Source organism: Chelonoidis abingdonii, chromosome 24 (genome assembly GCF_003597395.2).
Source record: "Chelonoidis abingdonii isolate Lonesome George chromosome 24, CheloAbing_2.0, whole genome shotgun sequence".
NCBI lineage: Eukaryota > Metazoa > Chordata > Testudines > Testudinidae > Chelonoidis > Chelonoidis abingdonii.
In genome coordinates this window covers 315,013-326,010 of record NC_133792.1, presented here as the reverse complement: position 1 = coordinate 326,010, position 10,998 = coordinate 315,013, and the positions used below count along the sequence as shown (strand labels likewise).

At 46.5% G+C, this 10,998-nt stretch overlaps 1 protein-coding gene across 1 annotated transcript; it reads left to right on the top strand.

The window, feature by feature from the left end:
* Positions 1-6,101: 6,101 nt before the first annotated feature.
* CDC26 (cell division cycle 26) lies at positions 6,102-9,637 on the top strand. The gene is made up of 2 exons (XM_032778971.2): positions 6,102-6,240; positions 9,195-9,637. The coding sequence occupies exons 1-2, from the start codon at positions 6,160-6,162 to the stop codon at positions 9,369-9,371; spliced, it is 258 nt and encodes an 85-aa protein (XP_032634862.1). The 5' UTR covers positions 6,102-6,159; the 3' UTR covers positions 9,372-9,637.
* Positions 9,638-10,998: the final 1,361 nt, after the last annotated feature.

Genomic DNA, 10,998 nt, shown 5'->3' with positions numbered 1-10,998 from the left:
CTGCTTCTTTTACATGGTTGTTAAGCCACGGTGGCTCTTTTTTAGTTCTTTTACTGTGTTTTTTAATTTGGGGTATACGTTTGAATTGGGCCTCAATTATGGTGTCTTTGAAAAATGTCCATGCAGCTTGGAGGGATTTCACCCTAGTCACTGTACCTTTTAATTTCTGTTTACCTAACCTCCTCATTTTTGCATAGTTCTCCCTTCTGAAATTAAATGCCAGAGTGTTGGGCTGCTGAGGTGTTCTTCCCACCACAGGAATGTTAAATGTTATATTATGGTCACTATTTCCAAGCGGTCCTGTTATAGTTATCTCTTCGACCAGATCCTGGGCTCCATTCAGGACTAAACTGAGAATTGCCTCTCCCCTTGTGGGTTCCTGTACAGCTGCTCCAATAAGCTGTCATTTAAAGTATCAAGAAATTTTGTCTCTGCATTTCGTCCTGAGGTGACATGTACCCTGTCAATATGGGGATAATTGAAATCCTCCACTATTACTGAGTTCTTTATTTTGATAGCCTCTCTAATCTCCCTTAGCATTTCATAGTCACTATCACTGTCCTGGTGAGGTAGTCGACAACAGATCTCTACTGTTATATTCTTATGAGAGCACTGAATTACTATCCACAGCGATTCTATGGAACATGTGGATTCATTTAAGATTTTTACTTCATTTGATTCTACGTTCTTTCACATATAGTGCCACTCCCCCACCCCGCACAACCTGTTCTGTCTTTCCGATACATTTTGTACCCCAGAACGATTGTGTCTCATTGATTGTCCTCACTCCACCAAGTTTCCATAATATCCTCCTTTAACACAAGACACTCTAGTTCACACATACTATTTAGACTTCTAGCATTTATGTACAATCACTTTAAAAACTTGTCACTGTTTATTTCTCTGCCCTTTTCTGATGTGTCCGATTCTTTTTTATGTGAATGTTTCTCATCTGATCTGGCCCATTCTTTATACTCGTCCATCCTCTCCTCCTGACTAAAACTAGAGAATCTCTATCAGTAGACTCTCCTCTAAGAGAAGTCTCTGTCTGGTGTACTTGCTCCTTTGCAGCAATTGGCTTTCCCCCATCTCTTAGTTTAAAAACTGCTCTGCAACCTTTTTAATGTTAAGTGCCAGCAGTTTCGATCCACTTCAGTTTAGGTGGAGTCCGTCCTTCCTGTATACATTCCCCCTATCCCAGAAGTTTCCCCAGTTCCTAATAAATCTTATCCCCTCCTCCCTACACCATCATCTCATCCACGCATTGAGACTCTGAAGTTCTGCCTGACTCCCTGGCCCTGCGTGTGGAACTGGGAGCATTTCTGAGAATGCCACCATAGAGGTCCTGGATTTCAATCTCTTTCCTAGCAGCCTAAATTTGGCCTCCAGGATGTCTCTCCTACCCTTCCCTATGTCATTGGTACCTACATGTACCACAACCACCAACTCCTCCCCAGCACTACACATATGTCTATCTAGATGCCTCGAGAGATCCGCAACCTTCGCACCAGGCAGGCAAGTCATCATGGTCCTCCTGATCATCATAAACCCTGCTACCTATGTTTCTAATGATTGAATCTCCCTTTACTAACACCTGCCTTTTCCTAATGACTGGAGTTCCCTCCCACAGAGAGGTAAACTCAGTACAAGAGGATACCCCAACATCATCTGAAAGGAAGGCCCCAACTATGGGAAGGTTTCCCTCTGCTCCTTCCTTCTGATCACAGTTGTCACCATTTCACAAGTTCTCCATCAGAGAATCTTTTAGTACAGATATGTCCTTAATTTCTTCTGAAGAAAACAAGCAGGAAAAACAAACTTTAAAAATCCACTCTTTCTTCCTGTCTTTATACGCCAGATAGAAGCAGAGAGAGACTATTTGCAGGTCACCTTTAAGACTGACAATGTTTTTCAATGGAGTCCAGCTAATATGCACAACAAAATTACTCTCCCTACAAATAATTAAAACCTTCAAAAGCAAAAAGGCCCCAGACTGTTGGAAAATGTAGCTGTAATGCTGAGGGATTCAGTGAGCTCCTTCCCCTTTATAACGCATTTCACTGATACCCTGACCCACTACACTCCCCAGTTTTTCCAAAATAAACCAACCAGTTACTAGATTATAATAGTCTATTCCCTATGTAAAGGATCCATTTCCAATGATTTCATAACATCTTTGGGCACAACTCCATGTTCAGATGCTTTTATTCTGGAATAAGAGTGCCCTAAATGGTCCAAGTTACTTGACATTTTCCCCAGTTAGTGTATGGCTCTTATTAAGCCTTTGGTGGACCAAAGTGAAAATGGTATTTGAAAAAGAGTTAGGCCAACAGATGGGCATGAGACAAGCACACATTGGATTACGCTGTGCGTGTGCCCAAGAGGTTTGCTAACCAGCCAGTAAGCACAGGACCTGAGTGAGTCAAGAGTAAACGCTACAGCCATTGTACTTGAGCAAACCCCAGGCACTGAAAATTCAAACCCAGCTATAATCTTTGGCTATAATCTGCCTCTGTCAAGGGGTGTTGTTTTTTTCATTTTGAGGAAATGCAATCTGAGCACAGCAGAAAATTCAAAAGGTGTTCACACTATTTTTTAAAAGAAAATAAATTACACAGGCAAATGCCTCCTGGGATGTGAGGGTTTAAAGGGTGGAAAAGTAGTGTGGGAGAGGGATTTGGGGCAGGAGCAAAGGAGAGGGGATTAAGGGCAGGGGAATAAATGGGTATGGGTGATAAGGGATGGATAATATGGAAGTGTGGGGAAGAGACTGGGGCAGGGGACATCTCTCAGTCCCATTTTCGCTCCTCCCATGTGTGCACGGATCTGGAGGTATCAGAGCCCCAGACTCCTCTCCCTGCTCCCCCATGTGAGCTGGCATCTAGGGAAGCCCTGTCCCTCTAGGTGGGGAGCTGAGAACAGGCATGTTAGGAACATGCACCAAGAACACACTGCTGAGAGATGGGGTGAGGAGCAGAGAACAGATGCTTGACATGTGTCACAGGCACTCAAGCACTAGCACTGGAGAAAAGGGATAGGAACACTGACTCAGGGTATGTCTACACAAACTGCTACAGTGGCACGGCTGCAGCTGTGCTGCTGTGGCACTTCAGTGAAGACATTACCTTCTCTGACCGAAGGGGTTCTCCCACTGGCATAAGTAAACCACTTCCCTGAGAGATGGTACCTAAATCCAGGGGAGAACTCTCCTGTCGACCTAGCACAGTCTACACTGGGGGTTAGGTCCATTTAACTATGCTGCTCACGGGTGTGGATTTTTCACACCCCTGAGCAACGTAGTTATACTGACTTAATGCCTTAGGGTAGATCAGGCTTCAGATGAACAGAGCAGTTACACATCTCAGACCTATTGTTTCAGGCTCTACACATCTCCATGGGGCATTCCTCTTCACAGGATTACATCACAGTGTGCTCAATTGGCCTCTCCATACACCTCTCTGAGCCTGCTATGCTGGAGATGGATATGTAGAATCCTTTCCAAGGGCTTGTCTACATCACATAGCTTTTAGCAACAAGGCTGCATTTGTCGCTAAAAGTCAGTGTGCGTAAAAGCTCTTTTTTGGTACTTTGTCGGCACTTTTGCTGACAAAATACTTCCAGCCCCCCAAGCGGCGTTAGCTTTGTCAACAAAACTGCGTTCACACTGCTACTTGCATCGACAAAACTTTTGTCTTTCGGGGGGGGGGGGGGGGGAGCTTTTTAAGTTATGTGAAAGCAAAGTTTTGTCGACATTACTTCACAGTGGTAGACAAGCCCAGTCACAGACACTCTATTGCTTCGTTTCCATCTGTACAATGAGGATAAATGCTCTGAGATTAACGATGAAAAAGCATTAGTAAGTCTAGGTATTAGTCACTGGGTTGCTAGCCAAGTAGTTCTCACTACTCAGCTAATACACTACTTTCAAATGATCACTAAGAACTGTGTGTCTACTTTAGTAGCTAACACTTCTGTGTTGGTTTTTTTGGTTGTGGAAACCCTCCACCCAGCGGAGCCACAAGTTTTAACGCTGAAAAGCCAGTATAGAAGTGCTTGTTGCTGGGCAGTAAGCTCACTCGCTTGTTCAGGGTGCATGTGTTATTTAATACGAAGTGAGCTCCCAGCATAAAGCGTGCTACCTCTGCCATTGTCAAGTTCTGCCGGTGGCTGGCGCTGTAAGTGGGCAGTGTCGGAAATCCTGACATGGACAAACCCATTTCTCTTATGTTCAAAAAGCTACACATCCAGCAAGACATTCGCTTACAGATGTAGGGCTGCCCGGGTCAACTGGTTCTCTTACATAAGCAGAGGCTCAGCAACTAACTTCTCGAAGGAAATGCAGGACATGTCCTTGAATTGCCCCTGTGAGGATGGCCCAGTGCGCTCCACCACAGACACCTTGGCCCGTGGGGGCCTGTCCTGCCAGCCCACCCACTCAGACCACGCCAAAAAACTCTCCGCTCCCGCACGGCTCTCCGGAGCCGGCCCTCTGACAGGCACGGCTGAGACGCTCACCCCCACGAGCACCTGGCAACGGCGGGCGGGGGGCGGGCACTCAGCGACTCGGCCTCCCGCAGCGACACTGGACGGGAAGCTGCGCAACGCCCCCGCCGCCCTAGAGACGCCCCGAGTGGACCTACCGCCGGGAGGAGCCGGGCCCGCTGGGAGCGGGCCGCCGGGGCGACACGCACGGCGGGGGCCACGCGAGGACCTGCGCTAGAGGGGGAGCGAGAGCAGGTGCAACGGGCGGGCCTCACTCCATCGGTACGGGCGGGGGGGGCGTGCTGCTCGGTTTTGAGCCTGGCGGGAGTGCCGGCGCCGGCCCGGAGGTGCGCGGGGCTGCTGGGGTGTGGTCCAGGCGGGGCGCAGGGGTTTAGGGCCCGTGTTGCTTTTGGCGGGGTTCGGCGACTGGGCGGTCGGGGAGGAGCAGCCATTGGCGCCTTGCGGAAAGGGGCTGGGGAGCCTGTTGCCGGGGGCAGCCCCTTGAGCGCGCGGGAGGGGCCTCTTGCGCGCTGTACCGCCCCCAACGGGCCGGCTGAGGGCGAGGCTGCCGGCGCTGGGGCTGCAGGGGGCTGCTGGCTCGTTAACCTGCCTGCCCCGTGCCAGGCCCCTGCTCAGACCTCCCTTTCCTGCAGCGGCAGCTCGTTAACCTGCCTGCCCCGTGCCAGGCCCCTGCTCAGACCTCCCTTTCCTGCAGCGGCAGCTCGCAGGCCCTTCTCACGCTGTGGAGCATTTAGCTAATTAAAACCAAGCTGCAGTTTTCAGAGTAACAAGACAAGTAGTCTCTGCTACAGCCTACTTAGCTACCGGCTCATTTACATCGTTCGGACGTTTGTCTGGGTCTCCCTTGCAAACCACGGACCGCGAGCCGCAGCTGGCCCGCCGGCCCTTTAAATACAGCCCTTGAGCTCGCTGTGGAGTGAGGTCCTGGGATTGCCCCGCTCCATCGGGGGCACAGGGTCGGGAGCTGCTCTGCATGGCTCCGGGAAGCAGTGGTCTGTTCCCCCTCTGGCTTCTACAGGTAGGGGCAGCCAGGAGGCTCTGCTCCGCATGCTGCCCCCACCCCAAGTGCAGGGGTGGCACCTGTGGACAAGGCAGCACGCAGCAGAGCCACCTGGCCACGCATCTGCGTAGGAGCTGGAGAGGGGACATGCTGCTGCTTCTGGGATCCACTTAAGGTAAGTGCTGCCCCGAGCCTGCATGCCTGAGTCACTCTCCCCTGCACCAGCCGTGAGCCCCCTCTTGCCCCCAAGCCCCTTGGTCCCAGCCTGGAGTACCCATCTACACCCAAAGCCCTCATCCCCAGCCCCACTCTGGAGCCCGCACCCCCAGCCAGAGCCCTCACCTCCTTGTACACCCCAACCCCAATTTCATGAGTATTCATGGCCTGCTGTACAATTTCTATACCCAGATTAGGGTGACCAGATACCAAGTATGAAAAATCGGGACGGGGGTGGGGAGTAATAGGAGCCTATATAGGAAAAAGACACACAAATCGGGACTGTCCCGATAAAATCTGGACATCTGGTCACCCTAACCCAGATGTGGTCCTCGGGCCAAAAAGTTTGCCAACCCCTGTACTGGTGCAAGATAGCCAGGTTCTGCTGACCCTCTATTAAAAATTCAGACAGGAACCAGTTTGTCTGAGAAGCATTCGAAATGCTGCGTCGGAAACCAACCCGCCTGGAGTTGAAACTAGATGATATAGAAGAGTTTGAGAGCATTAGAAAGGATCTTGAGGTGAGAGTAAACCTTCTGGAGACACCTCTGTATGGAAACCAGGTGATTGACCCCTGGTAATTCGGACCTGTGCATAATGGGGCTTGTCTGAGAGTAGAACCTCACTCTGCAGCAGTATACAAGCATGTACAAAAACCAATAGAAAACTTCAGCTAGTGCAGAACAGCAGCCTTTTCATTTAGTGATGGTTCATGTACCGAGCATCTTACTGCTCTGCTCTACAGTCTCTACAGCCTCCAGCTAACATCTGGGTGCAGTTCAAGTTGGTTGATCATTTGGCTGATGTGTATCTTAGACTTCTCTCCTCTTCTCAGTAGTCAAGTGAAGCTGGGAGTCTTGATTTGACAGTCCCTAAATTGGTACCTCTGGGGCCTGTCATTCTCAATGGAGAATTCTGATGTTGGAACTTGCTTTTTTGGGACCCTAACTGTGGGACCTCCAGGATATCTTGCATGGCCTGCCTATCTGCTCAGGTGGTCCCTGAGGGGATCGGTGAGTGGAGAGAGGATCTATCTATTTCTGGTAGGGTAGGTGGTGCAGAGGAGCATTGATGTTAATGTAGGTTTATCATTGTGTGAATGACATTTGTATTCATGCACCTGTAGCCATTGGGACAAGCATAATATTTACACTGAAAACATAGAATGATGTTAGTTGGGAATCTTGGGGCTATAGGTGTGCAGTAGTTCTGTGAAAAGCTCTGGAACACCTTAAAACTTCAGAGCCATCAGAATCCCTGCCTGGAATGATAGCCCCATAATTGGGAATGTACAGGCTTTCTCCATTTCTTCAGAGAACGGTTGTGCACCCGACCCCTCCACCCCCAATTTTGTGAGTAACTTTATCACTAAACACATCCTGAGCAAGACTTGGTGTCCCTTAACTTGCAGGTTTCAGAGTGATAGCTGTGTTAGTCTGTATCCGCAAAAAGGAGGAGGAGTACTTCACAACTACCACTTTGAAACTTGTCACCATGCAAGGCACTGAATGGTGCCTTGCACCATGCAAGCCATATGAAGTGGAAATCATTAACTTGCAGTGCACTGCCATGCACCTGTGTGACTGTAGCATCACCCTTATTAATTGATAGCCATTTGTATACATGCAGGTTGTGAGATGTCTTAATTCTGTGACTCGTATATTAACATTTATGGGACAAGGTATTTTCATTAGGGCTTTCATTCATAGTTAACTCATGTTATTAACTCAAATTAATCGTGATTAAAATTAATTTTTGATTTTCTTCATTTTCATATGTTATGCTGTAATTGAAATCAAAGTGTATATTTTTATTACAAATATTTGCACTGTAAAAATCATAAAATAAATAGTATTTTTCAATTCACCTCATACAAATACTGTAATGCAATCTCTTTGTTTTGAAAGTGCAACTTACAAATGTACGTAATTTTTTTGTTATGTAACTGCACTCAAAAACAAAACCCTGTAAAACTTCAGAGCCTACAGGTCCTACTTCTTGTTCAGCCAATCGCTAAGACAAACAAATTTGTTTACATTTACAGGAGATAATGCTGCCCTCTTCTTATTTACAACGTTACTAGAAAGTGAGAACAGACATTTGTATTGGACTTTTGTAGCTGGCATTGCAAGATATGTGCGTGCCAGATATGCTGAACATCTATATGCCCCTTCATGCTTCGGCCACCACTCCAGAGGACATGCTTCCATGCCGATGATGCTTGTTAAAAAAATGCGTTAATTAAATTTGTGACTGAACTCCTTAGGGGAGAATTGTATGTTGTCAGCTCTGTTTTACCTGCATTTTGCCATATATTTCATGCTATAGGAGTCCCGGATGATGACCCAGCACATCTTTGTTTTAAGAACACTTTCATAGCAGATTTGACAAAAAGCAAAGAAGGTACCAATGTGAGATTTCTAAAGATAGCTACAGCACTGAACCAAAAATTTAAGAATCTGAAGTGCCTTCCAAAATCTGAGAGGGACGAGGTGTGGCAGTTGTTATCAGAAGTCTTAAAAGAGCAACTCTCCGATGCAGCACCTACAGAACTCGAACCACCAAAAAAGAAAATCAGCCTTCTGCTGGTGGCATCTTTCTCAGATTATGAAAACGAACATGTGTCAGTCCACACTGCTTTGGATTGTTATCGAGCAGAACCCATTATCACCATGTATACACGTTCCCTTGAATGGTAGTTAAAGCATGAAGAGACATATGAATCTTTAGCGCACCTGGCACATAAATATCTTGTGATATTGGCTACAACAGTGTCATGAGAACGCTTGTTCTCACTTTCAGATAACACTGTAAACAAGAAGCGGGCAGCGTTATTTCCTGCAAATGTAAAAAAACTTGTTTGTCTGAGCAATGAGCTGAACAAGAAGTAGGACTGAGTGGACTGGTAGGCCCTAAAATTTTACATTGTTTTACTTTTGAATGCAGATTTTTTTGTACATAATTCATTTTCAACTTTGATGATAGAGATTGCACTACAGTACTTGTATTAGGTGAACTGAAAAATACTATTTCTCTTTTACAGTGCAAATACTTGTAATCAAAAATAAATATAAAGTGAGCACTATACATTGTATTCTGTGTTGTAACTGAAATCAATATATTTGAAAATGTAGAAAACATCCGAAAATATTGAAATATGCTATTCTATTATTAACAGCACGATTAATCACTATTAATTTTTTAATTGCTTGACAGCCCTAATTTTCATCCTTATGGCTATCCAAAAACATCCAATGAACTTGTTCAGTCTGTAAGCAAATTTCTCTGTAATAAAATCAGCTTACCTAACATTTTTCCTTACCTTCACAGTTTGAAGGCTCTCCCTGTGGTCAGTTGTCAGAGCTGAAATGGACATCTCCTTGACAGTGCTAACATTCCTTCCACGGAAGAGTTTCTCTAGTTTTCCATTGTCCTTAATTTTAGTTGATCACTTTTTTTTCTGCCCCCCCCCCAGAGTTGTAAGAAGCAGCGTGAAGATGTGGATGTAGTGGGAGCCACTGATGGAGAAGGAGCTATTGGTCTGAGCAATGACCACAAGAGTCGAGAACAAATGATAAATGACCGAATTGGTTATAAACCTCAGCCCAAACCCAACAACCGTTCCTCTCAGTTTGGAAGTTTTGAATTCTAGAGATTTGATGGCCTGCCACCTTCCACAGGCAATTGAGTATTGGACCATGATGGGGTGTTCATCCCAGACAGTGCTGGCAGAGATGTTCAAAGGCTGTTCGGGTAGGTCTGGGACTGGCCTGTGTTTGCCAATGAGTCTTGGGCTTCAATAGAAGAAAGTGTTTGCCTTTTCCCAAGGCTGGTAGGATGTGTTTTTAACCTGACTTGTTACGGTACCTCCAGAAACCCCTCTGCCCAGCAACTTTGTTTTAAATAAATATTTTTTTTTTAAATGAGAGGCTCTTAACGTTTCAGAAAACACACACAGGGGCAGGTAAAGATTAATGGAAAATGTGACCAGCAGAGTTGGCCTCCTGTGGGGGAGAAAAACAGGAATCAACCGAGGCTACTGCCCCCGTAGGGATTTGCACAGAGGCAAAGCTCTGCCGCCACGGAGCAATCTTTTTGGTGTTCTTAAAAACCCAGCTCCAAGTGGTGCAGGTGTTTGAGCCCAGGGGAGTAATTCAGAGAGGTGTCACTCACATTTTTATGGATTGGGTACCTGTGAGTGAAAGCCTCAGTTTCTCTGCACACCAGGGGGAGGCAGGGCAAACTTCCCTAGACACTGCGCTTGCACAACTGCCTTACTGTTTACTCCCAAGTTGTTGAATCCCTGGCCTCCCCTGAGCGTGCCACAAACGAAGCCAAGTATAATGGCTGCTATGTGGATTGCTGGTTTACTAGGAAATGGGCCAGGCTTCAACTCATTTCACAGAAGTCATTTCATAGCTGCATTCAGACAGCTACTGCCAAGCTGAGGTGGATTTGAGTTGGCGCCTCAAAGATGAAAGGCTCAAATCTCTTTCACAATCCAACCTCCCTTTCTAAATACTTCCAACAGTATAAATGGGAGGCTGGGGAGGTGACTCACCTTGTGGGCTTTCTGATCAATAAGTTTGACTTGGACAATGGAAGTAGTAAATAATTAAAAGCCAAACAGTGTCACTAGCCTGTAGCTATTTGGAGAGGATTTTTAGAGTGCTGAGGGGCGTTGGCTGTAAAGAGCAAAGGCTACCAATCATAGCTGCATAGCTTAATGTCACAGACAAAAAATACCCTTAAACAGATTGTTTTCTGGCAGAGGCTGATCAGCAAAATCCACGGTCTGAGATGAAGGTTAGCAGTGCTAGGATTAACTGGCTGCATAGCCAGCACCTGTACCTGAGTGAGGTCATGGTCAGCTAGTTCAGGCCACAAGTAAGTGACTGAGAGAAAGCTAGGTTACAAAAACTGAGGGAACTGAGTCTTGGTGTACAAGATTGACACTCCACTCCCTACTGGCTGAGCCTGGGGACAGAAGGCAGGACATGGACCCTCACAGTGGATGACCAAGTTAACATCTCTGTCACCTTCTGTCCAAGGTTGTTTCCCACCAGTTTTTGATGGATTGGCCATTCTTGTTCCTAGTAGCCCAAGTGATGGAGTAACCACCATTTTTTGAGAGAGACCAGTACTACACAGAGCCAGATTTTCCTTGTCTTAGTTTTGTCCTGCTACTTCTAGTTATAAACTCATCCATTATACTAAATTTCTCTCCAGCATTGCTGTTCACCCACTTGAAACAGCTATAAGTTTATGGCCCCTCTGCT